Source organism: Gobius niger, assembly GCF_951799975.1.
Source record: "Gobius niger genome assembly, chromosome: 3".
Classification (NCBI taxonomy): domain Eukaryota; kingdom Metazoa; phylum Chordata; class Actinopteri; order Gobiiformes; family Gobiidae; genus Gobius; species Gobius niger.
In genome coordinates, this window is record NC_136854.1 from 28,067,024 (window position 1) to 28,090,242 (window position 23,219).

At 42.3% G+C, this 23,219-nt stretch overlaps 2 protein-coding genes across 2 annotated transcripts; one reads left to right on the forward strand and one right to left on the reverse strand.

Annotated features, from left to right (window-relative positions):
* Nucleotides 1-164: 164 nt before the first annotated feature.
* Nucleotides 165-5,055, forward strand: notum1b (notum, palmitoleoyl-protein carboxylesterase b). Its single transcript, XM_079554288.1, has 11 exons — nt 165-714; nt 1,510-1,562; nt 1,638-1,733; nt 2,147-2,207; nt 2,328-2,386; nt 2,465-2,567; nt 2,643-2,834; nt 2,911-3,008; nt 3,414-3,561; nt 3,628-3,675; nt 4,289-5,055. Exons 1-11 carry the CDS (start codon nt 368-370, stop codon nt 4,626-4,628), a joined length of 1,545 nt encoding a protein of 514 aa, XP_079410414.1. The 5' UTR covers nt 165-367; the 3' UTR covers nt 4,629-5,055.
* Nucleotides 5,056-5,345: 290 nt separating this feature from the next.
* tmc6b (transmembrane channel-like 6b) lies at nt 5,346-21,847 on the reverse strand. The gene is made up of 21 exons (XM_079553532.1): nt 21,756-21,847; nt 17,569-17,744; nt 16,097-16,236; nt 15,398-15,562; nt 14,787-14,951; nt 14,527-14,635; nt 14,369-14,453; nt 12,990-13,247; nt 12,705-12,913; nt 12,485-12,629; nt 12,158-12,313; nt 10,316-10,497; nt 10,144-10,234; nt 9,975-10,072; nt 9,806-9,901; nt 9,650-9,725; nt 8,750-8,883; nt 7,334-7,510; nt 7,179-7,257; nt 6,512-6,598; nt 5,346-5,501 (listed from the first exon to the last, which is right to left on the reverse strand). Exons 2-21 carry the CDS (start codon nt 17,622-17,624, stop codon nt 5,487-5,489), a joined length of 2,523 nt encoding a protein of 840 aa, XP_079409658.1. The 5' UTR covers nt 17,625-17,744; nt 21,756-21,847; the 3' UTR covers nt 5,346-5,486.
* Between the last annotated feature and the right edge of the window lie 1,372 nt (nt 21,848-23,219).

Genomic DNA, 23,219 nt, shown 5'->3' on the forward strand with positions numbered 1-23,219 from the left:
GCCCTCCGGAGGGGCGTGCCAGGCGCGTGAGACCGACGCCCCGCCGCGAGCATCGGTCAGTGCATCGTGATGATTGGCTCACAGGAATGAGAAACGCGGGGCACGAGGAGGGGGCATCAAATATAAACCACGGTGGGTGTAATCCGCGACAAGTCAATCTACAACCAACGCACGCAAAAAGTTAAAGAAAGCGATTAAAAGGATATTTCACTATGAGACCGGAGCGGAGGATCCACCACTGAGAGAGATTATGGATTTCTGCGCCTTTTTCGCCTTCGCTCGTTTTCAAGAGAGTCTCTCCAGTCACAGAACTTTTCCTTGTCTTTGTTTGGAAATGTTTGTTATTTAATACAGTCTAACTACAACAATGCAGCGTGTTGCTGTGCGCTCCTGTGTGCTACTGCTCCTCGTCCACCTGTGCGCGCCAGGTCAGGCCAAGAGGGTGCGCGGCCGAGGAGCGCAGTCTCGCCGCGTGCAGCAGCAGCAGCCGCAGCAGCAGCAGCAGGCTCCCGCGTACAGGGAGCGAGTGGACGGGGCAGAGAGCTTCCCTTTGGACTTCACAGCTGTGGAGGGAAACATGGACAACTTTATGGTTCAGATAAAGAACCTGGCGCAGTCTTTATACCCGTGCTCTGCGCAAAAACTGGACCAGGATATGAAGCTGAACTTTCTCAAGAACGAGACTGTCACCTGCAATGACGGCTCTCCGGCCGGGTGAGTGCCGCTGCTTTGAACCTTTTATTACTAGAGAGTGGGAGCCCTGTCCCGCTCCGCGTCACTAGACACCATTCTGCGCCACTCCCTCATTCTCTCCGGATGTGACCGAAATGGATCAAAGGAGCAGATCAGAGAGGAGACTTTGCGCGCAGCCAATGGGCGACCTATAGAGCACCACTGTACCATATCAAGTGAAGAGCAGTAGTTGGGCCCATAGTTAAAACTGCTAATTAGGGAGAGTGAAGTGTTTCTGTTGTTCGCTCTATTGGAAGCTGGGGCCGAGGTTACAAACGCACGTTTATCAGGGAAGAATAATATTGTATAAATGTACTTGAATAATTAAAAAGAATTACACAAATGGCATCACCCACATTCCATAAACAGATTGACAATGAAATATATTTACTCTCACACTAGCACATGTTATTCAATTGCACAGTTTCACAATTTTATGGATGTATTTTTAATATCTTTGACTAGTTGTTTTGACAGGGGCATTTCACAAAACTGTTCTTCTTTTAAAGGTTAGGGCCTAGATAAAAAAAGTACTTTGAAATACTTAATCAAACATTTAGGGTTCTGCACCTTTCACATCAGGTAATTGAGTGTCTTGCCCATGGCACATTGCACTAATCCTTGCAGTAAGATGAGTTTTGTGTTGTTTTACTGTGATGAAACCCAATTCCACAGAGCACTTTAGTCATGTCATTAGAGCTGAATCTTTCATTTCAGTATCAAAAGCAAAGTGCACTGCCACATTCAGGGAATCACTGGATTGCTGTTTTCTTACAGGTATTATCTAAAGCAGTCTAAAGGCAGCAAAAGGTGGCTGGTGTTCTTAGAGGGTAAGGAGCAGCGGTCACACATTTTAGATTGTTATGTTTGACTATATTAACATCACTGCATCATGTTATGGTCAGGTGGATGGTACTGCTTCAGCAAACAGACGTGCAACAGCAGATATGAGACAATGAGGAGACTGATGAGCTCCACCAAGTGGCCACCGAGCAGAACAGGTGAGAAGACAACTTCAAAAATCATTCAAAAACATTGTTGCTTTTGACTGTAGGGTCTGACTGCACAGAGGTTTATCAAAAGAAGAACTTTCCCTGAATGAAAGAGTTTCATAGAGTTGTGTGTGTTTCCTCCACGGTTGAGTTTGCATTAATCTTTCAAAGTCAAACTGAGTTTTTTCCTTTGGGCCTTCAGGGAGCCTCCTGTTTGTTTATCCTAGCCTCTGTGTGTGTAGACTTTACACCAGTGGCCAGTGCAGTAGCCTCACTCCTCTGTAGAGAATGAATGTAATTGCTGACCAAAGCGCAAAGACTTCTTTACCACAGAGAAAACACAAGCTGCACCTCATAACATACATCAAACAAACATATGTGCAGATTCTGCATTTAACTTTTTCCTGATTTTGTTTGTCCAGGAACAGGAATCTTGTCTCCACAGCCAGAAGAAAATCCTCATTGGTGGAATGCCAACATGGTGTAAGTAAACCTCTTTGGTGTAGTATTTAAAGGTATTATTTACTCATATTTGTTTACCATATGGCAATGGTAAAAAAAGAATGAGTAAAAAGAGTCATAAATATAATTTTGTTCTTATAGATTCATCCCATACTGCTCAAGTGATGTGTGGAGCGGAGCCACACCAAAGTCAGAACAGAGTAAGAAAATACTATTGTTCGATACAATTATTTGGTTATTTGGTGTAAATCTACCATTTGTACCATTGATTACTTTAGGTGAATATGCCTTCATGGGCTCGCTGATCATTCGGGAGGTGGTCAACGAGCTGCTGACTAAAGGTTTAAACAACGCTAAAGTCCTGCTCTTGGCAGGAAGCAGGTCAGTCCACGACTCTATATACTCGCTGTACATGTCTGTGGAGTCCTCAGACTAAACGTATTGGTTTTGATCCAGTGCTGGAGGGACAGGAGTCCTGCTCAATGTGGACCACGTTTCGGAGCAACTGAATTCCCAGGGCCACACAGGAGTGCAGGTCCGAGGACTCGCAGACTCTGGGTGGTTCCTGGACAACAAACAGTACAAATTCACTGACTGTCTGGACACGATCAGCTGTGCCCCGACTGAGGCCATAAAGAGAGGAGTCAGGTCAGACATCATAAGGCCTAAGGCAAAAAATATAAAAGAACCAGTTTTGTCATGTTTTATGTTATTCTATTTACAGGTACTGGGGTGCGCTTGTGCCAGAAAACTGCAGACAGGCTCATGTTGGAGAGGAGTGGAACTGCTTCTTCGGATACAAAGTCTTCCCTACTCTAAGTAGTAAGTTTATGTTTAAATGTGTGGGTTAGAGTGATTTATCTTTTAGTATTTTAATCTATCCCACGACAGGAGTAAAGAGATATTAGTAGTAAGTGAACCTGGGAAACAAGAGGCTTCAAAATCTCCATAACTCATTAAAAATTGCATATGACAGGTTTGATTCCTTTTGTAATTATGACTTTGTCTGATAACTTTGATGGATAATACCTACTTCTACACCATTACTACAAATGCTGAATTATGGATGTTTGTCACTACTACGGGAACATCTGCTTCATTTTCTTTCTTTTTTAAATTTGTGTTCAAACCGACGAGGGAAATTAAGCAAGTTTAGGGGTAACCATTGTAATATTTGTGACATTGTTGGCCCTGTCCCTTTAAAGAATGCACTGTATCCATCTGCAGGTCCAGTGTTTGTGGTGCAGTGGCTGTTCGACGAGGCTCAGCTCACGGTGGATAACGTGCACCTCACTGGTCAGCCCGTTCATGAGGGCCAGTGGCGGTACATCCAGAGTCTGGGACAGGAGCTGAGAAGCACCCTGCGCAACGTCCCGTAAGAAGACACTCTCACGGCACAATTAAGTGGCACAAAAGGTGTTAACGTTTCTCTGTGTTTCAGGGCGATATTCTCTCCAGCCTGTCTCTCACATGAACTCATCACAAGAACGTAAGTAATGGGGCTTTTTCTAAAGATTGTACCTAGCTTGTTTTTGTTTGGCCATTTTTGTGATGTTTATAGTTTCACTTCGTTATTGGACACCGACAGAAAGTGACATAGATGAAGAACAACAATTTTAGACTGTTGCCATGCCGACCAGTCAGCGAGTCAAACTGCAGTGGAAGGGTTAGGGTTATTCATATTTATATTTGCTAAAGCATTAAAACCTGTCATATGGACTTTAAGCCCCGCCTTAACCGAGCACATTTTCTCCAGTTTGGCATTACCCAAATCTAAAAGCAAAAAAGTGACAAAAAATGAGTGGAAAAAGCAACAAAACAACAACAAAACACTTCCAAAATGTGACAAAAACATGACCATAGAATGATGGAAAAGCAACAAAAAATCCACACAAAAGCCACTAATGAGCATCAAAAAGGTGACAAGAATGAGATGGAAAAAGTGACCACAACGCGACAAAAAAGCAGCAACAACACGACAAAAGTTACAGTCAGTTTTGTAGGTCTTTCAAATGAGGTGTCACACTGGACTATAGGTTGTGAGCTGTAAAGGCAGGAAGTGGTTCACGTATAATAAAGTCTGCTTTTTTTCACGTGTGCAGAAACTGGATGGAGATTCAAGTCAAGGGCACGTCGTTACCCCGCGCGCTGCACTGCTGGGACCGCAGTCTTCAGGACAGGCACAACGCGACCCACGGGAACCACAGCCTCCTAAAGCCCCGGACGTCCCCTCCTCTCAGGGGCTGCCATCTGCACCTGGTGGACAGCTGCCCCTGGCCACACTGCAACCCCACCTGCCCCACCATCCGGGACCAGCTCACGGGGCAGGAAATGAGCGTCATCCAGTTCCTCAAGCACATGGGGTTCGATGTGCAGAAGATGGCACAGCAGCAAGGCATGGACCCCAGGAAGTTACTGGGCATGCTCAATAACGGGAGCTGAGACCCACGCCTGGGTTGTACAAAGAAGACGACGCTGGAAAACACGGACAGCATTCAATTCTGCACAAACGGACTCAAATGAGGTTGTGCTTTTGAAATATTGTGTTCAAACTGGACAAAAAATAAATATACGAGACATGTGCAGCTGATCGCCTAGTGGGTAAGGCTGCTGCACTCACGGCGGAACACTGTTCTGACCTCAGCGGTGTAGGTTTGAGTACAATAAAGCCTATACATAAACTATACTATATGGTGGTACTATACCTTAGAGCTGGACACTGTTGTGTAATATAATAACTATTTGTATAAACAGACAAACTCTCTAAGCCTGTTTTGGTGCTCTCTGCGGTTATCTCTGTACGGTGCTGCTGTTTCTACTTCCACCAAATAAGCTGCTTGTTGTTCAGACAAATAATTTAAATGTTAATATTTACTAATAAAGTTACAATACATTATTTTTGTTCTTAAAAATACAAGTTGTTTTTCTTTAGCTGCAACACTTGCCAAATGAAGTGACACGATTGTTAAAAATATGCCATAATTTAATTTAAAACACATGCTACAATTCAATTAAAACTATTGGTTATACAAAACATTCAGGTGGTGTCTCCAATATACAGTGTAATAAAAAATATGTATAAAAAAAAGTAAAAAGTCAAACCAAAAGTTCACAGTTGGTTTAAAAGTGCATCAGAATGTAGAATGCAGAATGCAGATTGTAAAAAAAAAAAATTCTATGGTCTCCAGTTTTGTTGCGTTTCCTAGTCGCCTAATCCACCTCTTCACTCCAGTTTGAGCTTTATCCAGTTTTATCCAGAGTCCAGTGGTTTGTTGTAGCACTCACTTTGAAGCAGGTCACTCAACAGTTGGAGTCCTGTCAAAAGAAACACAGTGGATACATTTTTGCATTTTTGACTAAAAATCATTTGGCACATTGTCCTCCCACTTTGGACTAAGTCTGTGATTCCCAGATCCAAACCAAATTATTTTCTCTTGCAACTTTATTGCCAATTTTACTTTTTTACTTAAACTTGCAACAAGGCCTTTTTTTTCTCCTCATGTCATTGTCTATAGGTTAACTTCACTATACTTCACTATTTAGAGCTAGGAATAAATGAGCTATAACAAGAAATAACAATAGTGCCATTACTTGTTTGCAGTGGTTGAAGAAGCACTTAATATTCTTACTTAAAGGGACTATAGGGAGTTTAAAAATGTTAAAATTAAGTATTTTCATCCCCTTACATGTTCCAGCCATGTCCTAATGTGTAGAATGAGCCCAGACCTGTTCACAACTGCCTCTAAAATCCTGCACTGCCACTCAAAAGGCTATAAAAATGTAGTAAAGTAAAAAGTATTCATCATAAAATGTACTTAAGTAAAGTAAAAGTACCTATAATTTGTACCTTTTACTTGTACTTATACTTTTTACTTTGCTACTTTCCACCACTGCTTGTTTGATTGTGGATTCAGTTGAGTTCAGTTGCTGATCCCTCCCCGTAAACTTTAATACCACAACATTCTGGGTGAACTTGTTGACCTCTTAACCCCCACCTGAGCCGAGCACATTATCTCCGGTTTGGCTTTACCCAAATCTAGAAGCTTCTTGGGGAAAAAAAAAAAGCGTCAATATAGCAACGAAAAAGCGGAAAAACTACGGAAACGAGACGAAAAGCATCAAAAAACAAAACAAAGAAGAAGCAATAAAAACACAACAAATACACTTCAAAAATGCGGCAACAACGCAACAAAAAAGTCAGGGGCAGTTTTGTAGACCTTAGCTTTCAAATGAGGCATTACACTGTTGCCCTCCAGTGGAGAAGCTTTTAGATTTGGGTAAAGCCGAACGGTAAGCCATCCAATAAAACACAGCTCGATACGGACCTGACTGGTGAGTCTTCGTGCCGGGGTGCGCCTTTGTTCGTGGATGGACTGGAGGCGAGTAATGAGGAACTTTTTGTCTTCTCCCTCCTAATTAACAACATAAGGGGAAACAAAAGCCACTTACTAGAGATATAATACAGGATACGCAGCTGTTTTATCTCACAAGATCCCGCTCACTAATAAACTGAGCCTTTACTGACCCCTTGTGGTTGAGAACAGTATGTTTGAAATATTTGCACAAGCACAAAAATACACCATAAACCAGGTATCTCCAACCAGTAGCTCGCCAGGCCTTTCTAGGTAGCTCGCCAAAAGACTTTCTACATCTTTACACGCTTGATAACTCAAATTTTAGATGTGTTTTCTGTTTGGTCTTAACATGCTGAACACAATCTGCAAACAGTTTGGTGAATATTGTAAGTGTAAGGTGTAAACTCAAGTCATTTTCTTTGGAATACTAATTCTCCAGGGTGAAGTCCAGTGTTTTTGAAGCATATGTAGCTCCGGACATTTTTGTTGTGTAAAAGTAGCTCGCCGGGTAAAAAAGGTTGGAGACCCCTGATGTAAACAATGTTGTAGAACCACATTCAACGGATTTCTTCATTTCAGTATGTGGCAAACTATCAACAAACACTAAAGCTTGGATGTTAAAAAAAAAGCTTCTTACATTTTTTATTTGTTCCTGTAGCAGACCAATGATTTTTCTCTGACCGTCGACAACCTGACTGTGGAAGTAGATGATTATCCTGCAAAGTATAAATGCTTTAGTTAATACAGTGAGCCATGAATTTTACAGCAGAAACTCTGAGTGCTGATCCTCACAGAAAGATTCCGGCTCCAACAAACAGGAAAAACGGGTGTTCGACTAAATACGAGTGTGCTCTGGCCAACACGGACAGGTTCGGGTTCCCCCTCTCCAGGTCCTCCACCCAGTGTTTCCCCGCCTGCATCATGGTTTTGAGAAGACGAAACGGGCCGCACGACTCGGAGGGAGTGATGCTGAAGACGGGGGGAAAAAGAGAGTTAATATCATTACATGGACAATAAAACAGGAATTAAAAACAGCCCGTGTGTGTCAGGAAATAATACTCCCTATTAAGTTCACAGCTTGGTTCTGTTAACCTCTCAACCCCCACCTGAACCGAGCACATTTTCTCCAGTGTGGCTTTACTCGAATCTAAAAGCTTAAAAAAAAAAAAGAATAAAAATAACACTGAAACTGCAAAAAGTGACAAAAATATGGTGAAAACAAAAAAAGAAACAAAACAAGCAATGAAAAAGCAAAAAAAAAAAAGAGATAAAATCGCGTTACGATCACTTTTGTAGGCCTTAGCTTTCAAATGAGGCGTTACACTGTTCCAGTTGAGAAGCTTTTAGATTTGGGTAAAGCTGAACTGGAGAAAATGCGCTCGGTTCAGGTGGGGGGTAAGAGGTTACATTTCTTTCAATGCCAGCACTTCATTGATACTTGGTTTATGATGCAGACACCCGAACAATACTTTTTCGACACCAATATTAAAAAAAAAATGCCATAGAAATCCAAAAAAAGGAACAATAATGTTAATATATTCCATAAAAGTGCATTTGTTTTAAATTTGTATCATTTACTTGAGCTGAAACAACCAAGTAACTTCTTTAGTGCTGTCCCTGGACTCAACAGGCATCAAACCAAGTCAGGAATGGTTACGGGTTTGAGTTGCCTCAGGGTCTATATCACATATTTGCCTCCATTGTCTGCGTACACTGGTGTATGACTGAGAGAGTGAATGGGTGACTGGTTTCTTGCTGTAAAGCACTTTGGGCCTAGTGAAGGTAGAAAACAACTACCGTATATAAGTTGAGACCATTTACCATATTTGTCCTAAAGGCAATGGCTTTCATAACAATTTTTGTGCTCATACATTTTGATTATGCTCATTTATTTTAGTCAAAATCACTTTAAAATCCAAGTTAAACACAGACTGTGAAGCTGTTAATGTAGCCAAGTTGAAGCACTGGTAATTTGAGCAAATAAATGATTAGAGCGAGTCTAGTCAAAGTGTAGGGACTTTAATGACATGGCTCAACAGGGATCACAACATTCAGCAGTGAAGGGTAAGCATATTGAGAGTCAGATGAGAGTACGCAATAAACAAGCAGGCCCATATGAAAAAACATCACTCCATATGTTTTTGATCAAGGAAAACTTTGCCACATGAAGGCAAAATAAGTCAGTTCTGCAGAATATAGAAAACGTACCTCCACATGGTGTAGGTGACGCACACAGACGCTCCAACAAAAGACGGGATACAGAGGAGAGTGATGAAGACTGTAGTCATTTGGCTCACTCTGTACGGCTTACGCGGGGCCTGACAGTTCATCATCACACTGCCCTAAAAGGAAGTTACAGCACAAAAACATGGTACAAATCCTAGACAAGGAAGCGTCATTCAAAGTCACACTGTGTAACATTTAACCCAATAAATAGAATAAATTAGGAGCATAATTTTCATTCAATATCTGCCCAAGTCTCTATATCTGTGTCAGGGTTTGCAAGCTTCAGGTTCTTTTAGCCTTTTGTGCATATGTGGGAAACCAGAACACCCAAAGGAAACTCGAATGGCAGAAGCTCTACACAGAAATCCCCTACCTTGCCTAGGAATCAAACCCGTGAACTGCTCGTCAGTTGTGAAGTGAGACTGCAGCCACGAAGCCACAGGGACGTTCTTTAACCTCTTCACCTTAACCGAATGCATTTTCTCCAGTCCGGCTTTACCCAAATCTAAAAGCTTCTCGACTGGTGCCAGTGAAACGCCTCATTTGAAAGCTAAGACCAACAAAACTGATCTGAATGGATCTTTTTTCACTTTGTTGCCGTCGCTTTTTTCACTTTCCTTTTCATCTAATTTTTGCCACTTTTTTGTTGCACCGTCATCCCTATTATATTGCATTTTTATTTCTTTTTTGTTGCTTTTTGTTGCTCTTGTGGCGTTTTTTGGTCATCCTCGTTTCATCCTTGTTTGTACCGCTTTTTTTAAAGAAGCTTTTAGACTTGGGTAAAGCCAAATGGTGAAAATGTGCTCGGTTCAGGTGGGGGTTAAAGGGGTTTTCGGAATAATTTTCTAGAAAAAGAAATATCAATAAATAAAATCGCTGTACCTTCTTAATGTAAAAAAGCAGCAGTAGTTTGAGAACTTGCACTGCAGGGAGAATTGGGGTGAAAAGGACCCCTAACCTGCAAACAAACAATCATAAGGTTAATCACAAAGATTATTTAAAGTAGTCATGATGAATGTACCTGTATCTTTAACTCACCAGGCCAAAGTCTGCCCATAAATGAGGTCCAGCACATTTCTGGGGATGTCAAACACCGGCCTCCTCCTACGCTTAAGCACTTTCTCAGAGAACAGTCTGCACAGAGCGATGTGAAATCTAAATACATTGAAACCTTCATGGGTAATGAAATCAATGCCTCAACACCAACCTCCAAAGAAACTCTCCAAACAAAGTGTTCAACAGAGTGAAAATAAAGTCCATGATCAGAAAGCGATAAAGCTCCTGTCCGACAAACGTTTCCCAGCACTAAAACAACACAAGATAAATAGGATTAAAGTTATTTCAATTTATGCATTTAACACAATTAACTAATTTACCTGAAGTCCTATTCGTCCCGGGTTTTCTGCCACGCGGCCCAGCCAGTGGAAACAAAGCACCCCCAGTACGCTCATTTTAAGTATTAAGTTTCTGAATGTCCAAAAAACAATATAAATATATACATGGTTTCAGAAATGACCCAATGAAAACACATCTAAAGGCTGAGCATACCTGCTAATGGCCACGTAGGTGCGAACAGAGGGCGAGTCGTAGTCCTCCATCCAGGCAGCAGCGTTAAACAGCCCGGGCACCAACAGGTTAATGACCGACACCACCACAGGGACGGCCAGCATACTCGCCTCCGTCAGTACCGGGTCCTTGGTGCCACTCCGGGACACCTCCTGCTCCAGGTTCTGTACAATTTTACATCATTTTACACAACGTTCTTTAAAGGGATATTTCAGGATTTTTGACATGAGGCCTCATTTCCTAGTTATCCAGAGTGTTGTTGATTTCTGGAGATGTATTTTTTAATTCATGCAGTCCTTATATTTGAAAGGTTTAGTGGTGCTAGGCTAGTGCTAGGCTAGTGCATGTCTATGGTAACTACTAGCCTGCATTAAAAACAGTCTGACCCGAGCAGCACAGTGCACCTGAGGCAAATCACTTATAACACCAGACTACCGATATAAATGTCTGTGTTGACTGAATATTTTTGGAAAATATAACCATTTTGCATTTAAAAGAACTTGGTAGTAAGGTGGTAAGCTACGCAGCGGCGGAGTGATCTGCTCAGTTACCGGATCTACAGTAGTTTGTTTACCTGCGGCCGGCATTACTACATGTGGAATTCACAAAGGAGCTTTCTACAAGTCAGATATGGCAACGTTTGGAGGGCCCGATGAATTTGAAGAGGTTTTTAAAGCAGGCTACTAGTTACCATAGAAATGCGCTAGCCTAGCATTAGCCTAGCACCACGATATATCTCCAGAGCCTGTTCCCGGTGCGTGTTGGTCTCCGCCAGGGCTGCCCTTTGTCACCGGTTCTGTTCATTACTTTTATGGACAGAATTTCTAGGCACAGCCAGGGGCCGGAGGGTGTCCGGTTTGGGAGCCTCAGGATCTCATCTCTGCTGTTTGCGGATAATGTTGTTCTGTTGGCTTCAACGAATCAGGACCTTAAGCACGCTCTGGGGCGGTTTGCAGCCGAGTGTGTAGCGGCCGGGATGAGGATCAGCACCTCCAAATCTGAGGCCATGGTTCTCCACCGGAAAAAGGTGGCTTCCCCTCTACAGGTCGGTGGGGAGTCCTTACCTCAAGTGGAGGAGTTAAAGTATCTCGGGGTCTTGTTCACGAGTGAGGGACGGATGGAGCGTGAGATCGATAGACGGATCGGTGCGGCGTCAGCAGTGATGCGGTCGCTGTATCGGTCTGTCGTGGTGAAGAGGGAGCTGAGTCGGGAGGCAACGCTCTCGATTTACCGATCGATCTACGTTCCCACCCTCACCTATGGTCATGAGATTTGGGTAATGACCGAAAGGACAAGATCGCGAATACAAGCGGCCAAAATGAATTTCCTTCACAGGGTGGCTGGGCGGCGCACCCTCCGAGATCGGGTGAGGAGCTCAGTTACCCGGGAGGAGCTCGGAGTAGAGTCGCTGCTCCTCCACGTCGAAAGGAGCCAGCTGAGGTGGCTCGGGCATCTGTTTCGGATGCCTCCTGGTCGCCTCCCGCGGGAGGTGTTCCAGGCATGTCCTAGTGGGACAAGGCCTCGTGGAAGGCCCAGGACACGGTGGTGGGACTATGTCTCCGAGCTGGCCTGGTGTCGCCTCGGGGTCCCCCCAGAACAGCTGGAGGAGGTGTGTGTGGATCGGGAAGTTTGGGCATCTCTGCTGAGACTGCTGCCCCCGCGACCCGGCCCCAGATAAAGCGGAAGAAAATGGATGGATGGATGGATATCTCCAGAAATCAACAACACTCTGGATAACTAGGAAATGAGGCCAGCCAATATATCCTCTGATAAAACTGTTACATTTGTAACTATATGGAGAGCAAACAGGTTGTGGAGTCCGACCTTGTGCATGTGCTCACAGAAGAAGTAAATGCCGAAAGCACATCCGGTGGTGCTGGCGATGCAGATGGACCAGGCCAAAGCGTGTACCGCCAGTCTCCACAGCCTCTGGCACCGGGTGCTCTTCACTCGTTTGTGATTCACCTCTGCCAGCAGCTCCTACATACACGAGCAAAACAAGGGTTTAGCCCATGACACTAAGTAGTAAAGTAGGACAATTAATAATCAATAGGTATGATGTTTTTTTCATCTTCCTAAAAAACATGAAATATTACTAAGACAATGCTTGGATAAATTTCGCTTATTGCAAAGTGAAGGTGTGATTATTACCTTGATTTGAGTGCAGATGTTCTCGGACAAGAGTTTGACAGATGTCTTTTTGATGACCTTGAAGTCCCAGGAGCAGAAGACCTTCATGGCCAAAATACTGTGTGATTTGTCGATCCTAAAACTCTGACCAAAGGATTTTGACATACTGCAGAGAGAGACCAACACTATAGATTACAAATGAGTTGAACATATAGAATTTGTTTCGTACAAATGAACACACCTGTAGACAAGAATGATGCATGTGATAAAAAAGGAGGCTCCTATGGTAAAGAAATAGGCCAGAGGCAAATTGTATGAGAGCTTGGACCGACATTGTAATCGGGTTTCATTGGCTGTTGAAAAGACGAGCGCTTCATGGTCCTTGCATGTCCTGCGGAGTGTGTAGTTACAGTAGTATCCATAGTACATTACAGTGTCAGAGAAATACCCCTAAAAAACAAAAGGAACTTAATCAGGCTTGTTTTTTCTACATAGGGATCAATGCAATACTCTGATCAGTCCTTACCGCTCCTGAGAGCAGTTCCAGTCCCGTGAAGGGGAGGTTTTGTGTGGGGGGATCAGGAGGGTGCACCACCTGAGGCAGCACCAGAAAGGCCCCCGTAACCAGGAAGAGGAAGAGGTTGAAGAAGAGCAGCGTCTTGAGGAAGAGGAAGTAGGACAGTACCCCTGTCCCAAAACGACCACTGACCCTCTTCAGCGCCACCTGCCAGAGCTGTAGCGAGTGCAGGAAGGACAGGCAGCTGTACAAGCCCTGCCGCACAGCCTGAAAAACAACACAAATACAACAGATATTATTGAACAGCACAAACCATTACCCAGAAAGAAGAAATAACTACATTTCCCTGAAGGGTTAGAATGATTTAGTTTGTGTAGAATGGGTTGGTATGCTACTCTGCTGAGTCAAATGGAGGCAAATGCATGTATCCCAGTTGGCCCGTTGGTCACAGGACAGATAAGGTGAAGGCTGATCTCGTCAGAGGTTGTGCCTCTTAGTAACTGGATGGGAGAGCGTGAGGGAATACCAGCCTGTGTGTGCGTTCTGTGAGTGAGTGGTTGGTGTTGGTTGGAGGCGCTGATGGTCCAGATGTGGGTGCAGCTGTGCTTCTAATACCTATGACTACATACTGTACGTAGCTTTTTGGGTTGGGCCCCCCTGCTTCACTGTTCGCTCTAAACTGTACACAGGCGAGAAATGTGTATATCATTAATTTGCTTGAAAAACAGGGAGCTAGAAATTAGTTTAGGCCAAAACTATGAATTTCACAATTTAAACAGGAAAGATCAGGTGCTCCAGCTTTAACATCGAGTGTGAAGTGAATGAAAAAATGTCCCTTTGTGAAGCGCTTTGGGGAGTTGTATAAAAAACGCTAAACAAATAAAAACTCCCTTCCGTTCAACTTCTGAACCATGTAAACAAACCTCACAACTAGACTGACGTAAAACGTACGCGCAGTCCAAATAACATGAAACTCAGAGCTGTGAATAACTTCACGTTAACGCAGCGTCGTAAACGCTTGAGCAACAGAGCAGGGCTGAAGTCGCAGTAAGTGGCACCTGCTCAAAGAGGAACTGGATTATCAGGCACTGTACGGTTCAGTGACCTTAGTGATTTCTGAACGTCCTGAACATAAATAGGTTCAATTAAAGATGATAAAAGGCTCAACTCAAGCTGTACATGCGTTCAAACATATCAATGGACTTCATAATATTCAAATATTCATGTATTAGAACCACAGTACAGCAGGTGTTAGAGGAAGTAGCAACTAGCAAATGTAGATCCAAAATAGACTGCTCTGTAGAATGGCCTAACCTTTCCCTTCATTTCCCTCTGCTGAGCCTGCGTTACTGTTAAAAGAGGAGCCCAAAGGCCCAGACAGGACTCACAATGATGATGTAATACTTGAATCGACTCCAGCAGGGGATCTGCCGTCTGGACATGGTGCGCCTCTCCTTCTGTAACGCCAACCTCCTAAAAACAAGGAGTGTTTCAGGCCGACAAACCCAGAACAGCAGCAGTTTATAACATGTTGATGGAGCCTGACCTGAGCTCACTCTTCTCGGCCACACTCAGAGGCATCGCTCGTAGCATCCTCACCCTGTCGCTGACCGAGAGGTTCTGCAGGTTGTTCACCAGACGCTCTTTTTTACTGACTGCAAACACACAACATTTTTGATTTACAAACTAGAAACTGGACTTCGACATACATACATTTTCACTGACCACTTTTTATCCAAATACATTGAATGCATCATTATGGTAACTGGTAGCTAGATATGACACATCTTAATAGGGATGTTATACCCTCTGTGCCCTCCGCGTCTGGGCTGTCTGCGTCGATGCCGTAGCCCCTGATGCTGGGACGGGACGATGGGGAGAAGTCCCTGATGGAGGGTCTGCTCTGTCGCCTCCTGCGCAGCTGCATGGTGCGGTTGTAGTACTGAGAGATAATGGCTCCTCTGTTTCGACCTGACAAACACAGAGGGGACATTAGACATTTACGCTACTGGACAAGAAAATGCGAGTGTCTATTTTTTCAATCCAATCTCGCAGTTAGTGGGTGAAGAGCTACATTTGAGAGAGGGAAGTAACAGATAAGACAATGTGTTATGTGTGAGTGTTTTTCAAAGGTGCTGAAGAAAACCATCAGCAGTGTGTCCAGCCACAGACTGGAAGAGCAAACATTATGTTCATGATACTGTACAAGAGACAGTTTATTTTGTTTTTACCAAAGCTCGGCACAAAGTTCAGCTTTAGGCTCAACAACAAATTTATAGATTGTGCTAAAGTTATAGCAAGTAGTGGTTAAAGTGGTAACTGTCAACTTTAAAAACTAAAAGGAATTATGTTAGCTACAAGTAACATATATATTGAACTTGAGACTCATAACACAGTGGCCTGTGTCTCGTACGCACCGATGGTCCGACTGGGCATAGACGACAGGATCTTGAGAGTAGCAGAGGACCAGCGCTCGCCGGCCAGAGAGTCAGCCTGCAGCCCATCACTCTGCACCTCTGTCTGGCGCCCCTGTCGCCTCCTGTAGAGGTCATTGTCCGGACCGGTCAAAAACGGCACGTTGTCTAGAAAGGGACAAAATAAAGTTAGTTTCTGTAGTAAAGGATTCGCAGAGCTCGGCTGTTTGGAAATCAACTATGAAAAGGACAAAAGTGATATCCAAATGTCAAACTGTCGACAGTGGTTAGGGATATTTGGCTGCTGATAATTCAGCACTTCAAAACTAATTGTTAATTTGTGTTAAATTGTGTATGTCACACAGTGAGTGTTGCAAGGCTTGCTCTGGTATAGTATAGAGCAACTTTTGGATCGATTTGGACCAAAATATTCTAGTCAGATATGGAAACAAATGCAGGTTCAGTTAAGTGAATCTAAATCCATTTTCTGGACCACCCTATGTCACGTGGACAAATACAGGTACTTGACTGATTGATTAGACCGCCTTCTCGGCAAAGAAAAACTCCAATGAGAATGAGGTAATGTCATGAAAAGAAAAATGTGAACTCAACTCAACTGACAAGCTTTAGGTGAACTCAGACTTACAAACCATAGACCTTTCATACATTTACATTAGTGTCTCAACCCGAAAATAAAGATACCTCGCCCCTCCTCTGCCTCCTCCTCCAGCTCCCTCTGCAGCAGCTGCAGCTCATAAGCCTCAGGGAGTCCAGCGTTTTGACTCTGCTCCTCGATGAGCTGATGGAACGAGTCGTGAACTCCAGCTTCATCCACTGGACTCCTGCAGCACAGACACAGATCAACAAACACTGTCATTAACTCATCATTGATACGACTGGGACAGCGCACATTAATCTGTGCCAGAACCGTTAATTTACATATGTAGTCCAGAGGCAGGTAAAACAAGCAATACAATACATACAGACATCACAATATAAAAACTATAGAAATTAAATTCACATGAGTGCAGGACCAATTTACTTTAAGAGAAGTAAGTTGGGCATTCACTTAAATAGTATTTGTCGATTGTCGTGAGCATTGTGTATTAAAGGGCTATAATACTTTAATAGGGATTTACCAAAATCCAAATATTGGGTATGATGATTCATTTCACAGCATTAACCTCATTGTATGTTTAATGTGACTTGAGAAACACTTTAAATACAGTTAGTACAACCAGGGCTAAGTGTTAAATAAGTAATAATTTCTATGTGTGAACAAACCATAAGCTTATAATTCACTTAAAAATAAAACACATTTATAGATTTATTTCGTCTTTCACACTATTACAGCCAGATGTGTTTTATATCCCTGTTGTTTAACAAACACAGAGAAGACCCGATCATGCACTTTAAAGGGGCGCATCCCACTGACAAAAGAACAGGCCATGATGACCTCCTGACTCAGGCGTCCTCCCCCAGTGAAGGCAGAAACCAAACAAACAGCAACATCAAGAAACAGCTCGGCTCCAACAGGACCCTCTGCCTGTGATTACATGGTGTCACTGCGAGATATGAACCTCTTATATAGACTGCAGACCTAAAACATACACAATGTAGAATGTAGAGGACACCTTTGTACTCTTCAAACCATGTACCACTTAAAAACTGTCTCCGAGTACCACGAGAACTAAACCAGATACAAATTATACCATGTCCAAACTTGTGTTGAAGTCCAAAATCGGTCTAAACTATGACTAACCCAAAGGATGATAAATGCCTAATGAAAAAACTCTCTAAATTAAATAAAGTGTAGAAGTGCAGAGCTGGAGCACCACATGAAGCCGTCCAGGAGGGGCTTTAGGAAGATTACATTCACAAAAGACACAGTCACAGACGTCAATCAGGGAAAAAAGAAGGTTTAGCAACAATCAGTTTCATGTATAACAACAAATCTGAGTCACTTTATTTTTACTGAAACCATATGACTCTAAAGGAAATGGCCAAAAATAAAATAAGTAAATCTCAGGCAAGTATTAAAACGTTTTAAATCTGTTATTCAATATGTTCTAACTTCCCTGCTCCTCCTTGTCCAGACGTCTTGCTAAATCCTTGCCTAAAGCCGACACATTCACCACTCGTCACCCAGTAATGTAAAAATGAGACGGACTCACTCTAGCCCAGCTTCCATAAGAGGCAAGTCCTGGTCAAAGTTCACGTTTCGAGCCATTATTTCCCTGCGGCTGGTCTCCCGTCTTTGGTCGCAGATTGGGCTGTGAGCGGCGAGACCAGGGCCTCACCCGTTCAGGCTGCGCTCCACTCCCAGCATGCTGTTTGTTTGTGCCTGTACCTGTGACAGAAAAGGAAGGAGGGGGCAGGGGAGGAGCATGAGGTATGAAGAAGGTATGAATTCCAGCAGACTTTGTTACAACTTGTCCTGAAGGGAAAGAGAAGGAGAGACTGTGACATAGGGGTCTTTTGAATAGCCTCTCTTCAGTTGTGTCCCATTGACCAGTAGTACCGTACTGAACATGAACTATATCCGAGAGAAATTTGTATCACCCACTCGAAGAAAATACTGGCCAAGTATTGGTTATAAGGTAAACTCTGTGAGCAAGGCCGGATTTATGAAGGGCCTTACAGAGGCTAAGCCCAGGGGCCCGGCATGTTGAAGGGCCCATGGGCACACAGAGAAAAATGTGTGCTCAGTGCGGGCTGTAAACTAGTTCCCTCTCTCTTTTGCATACTCCCTCACATTTATCGGATTATTTTTTTTTACCCGAGAATAAACCAGGATTAAACCAGGACTAAACCAGGACAAAACCAGGACTAAACCAAGACTAAACCAGGTATAAACCAGTTCTATACTAGGTCTTAGCCATTTTTATTGAGTTGACACAAAAATATGTACCTTAAATGCATGAAAATGCACCATTAAAGTAAAAAAGATCTCTGTGGGAGGACCCTCAGAACCCCCTTTTAAATATGTCCCCCCACCAGTCTGTCAGTAGCAAAGGTTCTTCCAAGAGGGCCACAGAGCTCAAATATAGCACTATATAAAAAAACATTGATTGATTACGGGGTCCGTGAAAAAACTTTACCCCATTTTACATAAATCCGGCCCTGTCTGTGAGCCTGTTTTCAGCACATTAACATGTTTCCATTCGCAACCAGCATTTTAAAAACTGAGATTTATCCTTCTATGCATCTCATTATTGATAGACATGGTTGTATTTGTATGATTTATAGTTTAGGTTTCCAAACAGAAAATGCACAAATGCTTTTCTTTATCGCAGCTAGTAGAAATTTGGATCCACAAAACCTAATTAATCTTACTGCTAAATAATATCCTTTAAATGAACAACAATCATGCCTGTTTGACTGAATGATACTGTTATTTTTCTATCTTGAGTATATTATTATTTACCAATAAGTTCATGTGAGTGACAGAAAACTTTAAACTTTGTGCCAATTTCTTTTATGTGGATAGGTCCAGCAAAAAGAGAAAATGACCCAGATTATAGGTTTATTTCTTTCCACCATAGTTCAGTTGCCATCCACTGAACCTTATTTGTTTGGGTTCTTAAGAAGACAGTGATGTCGCGCAACTTATTATCATCCCCAACACCTTTACCAGGTCAGACCCAGCCGCGCATTAAACATCCTGTCACAGTATTTACCACACGTTGGCGACTTCCCCACAGCCTCGTGAAAACGGTGACGACAGCGAGTCACTGTCGCAAATGAATATTCACAAATGACACAGAAACAGCTTTGTCCCGGATCACAATGGGACTGAGTCAATCCCTGTAATGCCCCTCTGCGCAAACATCTGCACTCAGCAAAGAGACGTCCATATCAACCAACATCAAAGTGAGAAAACAGGCTTGTTGTTTATAACTGGTTGCAACACACAAGACATAAAACTAAACCAAGTCCAGATGTGCATTAGTGGTCATCTCCGCATCAAGAAAACACAGAAAGCTATTAATAACCTTGTAAAATGTTTAGGCCTGATCAAAGCGATGATCTCAAAACACATGGAACAAGCAAGCTGTTTTCTAAACTAAAATAAATCCATTCATTCACTCCATTTACTACACGGCAATGACAACAATAGCCCAAAACCAAAACTACGTTTCACTGTTGTATAAGAAGATAAGAATACACACGGTTGCAATACATCATTGGCACTTCCTGTTTACATGGCACACTCATCTTTAGCAGCAGTACATCAGTGACATTACAAGAGAAATAAATAATTCATATGTTTGATCACCTCTGTGGAGCCTAAACCGCAGCTGCATTAGCCGTGCAGGGTAGTTTCAACGTTCAGTCTTTTGTTATGTACAACAAACGATGATATGTAGGTCAATGAATTTAAGAAAGAGAAGGATTAACTGATCTATCAAATCTATCAAACCTTTCAGACCAAGACTCCAAAACTCAGGACCCCACTTCTGTAAAATGTAATGGCATTTATAATAATCTACGGTGCAAAACATTTAAAATCTGGTTTAACCTCTTAACCCCCACCTGAACCGAGCAGATTTTCTCCAGTTCGGGTTTACCCAAATCTAAAAGCTTCTTTAAAAGAAAAGCGAGGATGAAAAACACAACAAAGTGATGAGAAAGCTGCAAAAGAGCAACAATAACACAATGGAAAAGCAACAAAAAATTCGACTACGACACTTGAGTGATAAAAATGAACAAAAAACTTGACAGAAAAGTGATGAAACCACAACAACAACGACAAAAAGTGATGTTATAGCAACAAAAAAGTGACCCCCAAAAACCTACAAAAACATGACAAAATGCTTAAAAATTGTGACACAAACACAGTGGGAAAAAAAGCAACAAAGAAGTTACTATCAGTTTTGTAGGTCTCAGCTTTCAAATTAGGCTTTGCACTGGCATAGGCTGTGAGCTCCGAGAAGCTTTTAGATTTGGGTAAAAACCAAAATGCGCTCAGTTAATGGGAGTTAATAAGAAGTTAATAATGTTAGTTTGGATACTGCTTTCAGTAGTTTTCAATCAAAAATACATCAAATAAGTCAATTCAAGCATTTGGGTGAACATATACAGTTTCATCTTCCCTTACTGGACCTGAAGATCTGTCCAATACACAAACACAACACAAACTTTTGAGTGGACCCTACAAAGGAGGTCACAATGACATTCTTTGTCTATTCTGTATCGAGATGTATCAAAAACAGTCTTTCAGCATATTTTTTATGTTAGATGCAAGGGCTTTGGGTGGAGGTCCTCAGTGACATCAGCTTAGTTCCTCCGTCACTGCGCACAGACTTATTCTGCAACACATTTTCCCCATTATCGAGACAGACATTCTAGCTCATGTTACACAATGCATAGTTTCAATGCGTTCTGCTTTTCCCCCTGTACTGAAAAGACAAACTTCTACTTTTCCCAAGCACCACAAAGGTCACCGTCTGTCACATATTACTTTTTTTTTTTGCTTGTACAGTTGTGTGTGGAAGCTGTGGCATTGTAGTCAAGGAGGATTCAGGCCAGGAAACCGACGGTGGGCTCAACTGTGCACATAGGCAGACAGGGGGGTCAGAGTTGAATGAGGCAAGGGAAATTGCCTGGAAAATGTTAAAGATGGGGGATTCACTGGAGTATTGGTTTACACGCAGTTGAAAGAAAGCTCTAGTTTTTTAAATCATATGCAAATGCATCATAAAGATCTAAAAATGGCAAACAAATCATGGGTGCAAATGGGGATATCTGTGGATTTGGGAGTGTCCAGTGTCCAAAGCTTTCAGCCACACAATTGACTCCTACTGCGCTGGGAAAAAACAACAAATAGCTCAACGGGACAAAGCCACAGCATAGAAAGACTTTATATGATAGAAACGACTGATGTATTTGTATTGTAAGTATGCGTTTGGCAATCAAGAAGGAGGCACATTTGATACAGTATGTTCAAATGGAAGCAAAGTTACATGCCCTACACACGCAGAGACCAAATTATAGGTTGAATAGGAAACTTTGCCCGTGCACAAATTTGGCGAAGCAAATATTCCAGTACTACAGCAAATCGGCCAGTCTGAAAAACTAAAGCTGAAACAAAATGACACCCGATACTGAATCTTTTCAATGCTTTCCTCGGGCTTTGTTTTCCCCGGACGAACACAATCGCTGCATAAAGTTCAAAACATTGATCTTTTGGCTCACTCACTGCGAAAAGAGCGACCAGCAGCAGTAAGGAAACTACCTGCTATAGAGAGTACCGCAACATTCAGCGATCCCAAAACTGCCTATTATTGAGGGTAGATTAGCTGACCATAAACAAAAAAACAGCTGATTTTGAAGAAGACTGAGCACAAGATTCGCTTACCGTGGTACAGAAAAACCCGAAAAACCCGTTCAGAGCGCGACTCGCCACTGTCACTCAAAACTTCACACGCTCGGAATCAGCCCGGGGACGTACCAACTCACCGGGGGGAGGGTGGAGTGCACCAATCAGAGTTAATCATAAACTTTAAAGCTACATCTTACTTTTATCTACAATTTGAGCAATAAAACAAACTAACATTATCCACTTTTAACGAAATACTCTGTAAATCATTGTTAACATTACTTTTTACCGAGTCACCTATGCTTTGACCCCTAGAAGCGCTTGTGTTTGGTTTAATCCTATTGTACACTTTTTACATATTTACTGAACATTGACACAGTCTAGACAGCTTTGGTTTTGTCGGATGGGGCGATTGTTCTGAGATATAGATCAAATCGCAAAAACAAACTAAAAAGTTGGTTTCTGGTGACTTCAGTCTAAGTTATTTTCTCGGTGCAAGTAAAAGATTATTGAGACAAACACCGTTGACTCAATTAAACTAACTAATGAGTATACAGATCAAATGCATTTTTATTCATGGTCAAGCTTTTATATTCACAAAATGGCGCACACATGCATCGATGTTTGTAAAAAAAAAGAAGAAAAAAAATCGTATTTCAAGTTCTTCTTGACATGATTTTGCTATAGATATATATATATATCCAGTTGATATATATATATATATTTATATATATATATATCAACTGGAATTGACCACAGTTCCACAGTTCAAGATAGAAGGGACATTTTTTTAAATATCTAGCTTCCGCCCGACCATCATTGTGCACTACTAGCCAAACCATGCTACGGTAGAAAGCCTTCGAATATTTCAGCGGTAAATGACATGTAAAATAACAACCAAGAAAGATAAAAGAAGGTGGTTTGTTTTGCTACAATTAATTTCGTTAGGTGTTGCTAAATTCACATTTTAATGTAATTTGATTGCATCGTTCACTTGTTTACTTCATTTAGCTAGTTAGCTTAGTTAGCACGCACGTTGAAAAATTTTAACACAGAAAGCATTGTCAAGTGTTTACTTTTGAATAACTGGAATTGACCACAGTTCCATTGCGTCATAGTTAAATAATGCCTCGAATCAATGCATATTGCTGGCGACGCCGTGGTCGAGTGGGTAGCGAGGAGCGCCCACAATACACAGTCGCCAGCTCGAGTCCCGCGGGTGGACTCGGTATAATGGATTAGGCGTTAACGAAATGGATTAGGAGTCAACAAGGATGGATACGCGCCGAGCTACGGGCTAACAATTGTGGATTAGGCGTTAACGAAATGGATTAGGAGTCAACAACATTTTTTTTCACTCAAACTTGGCTGTAAATACTGTTTAAAGTGACGTTAGCCCGCAGTTAGCTTTGCCCGTTAGCATGTTAGCTTCTTCTTCGTGATTACATTAGTGTGTATTGCTTTCTCCGGACGGGGGGGCAGTCAAGTTGCAAACATGGTTTT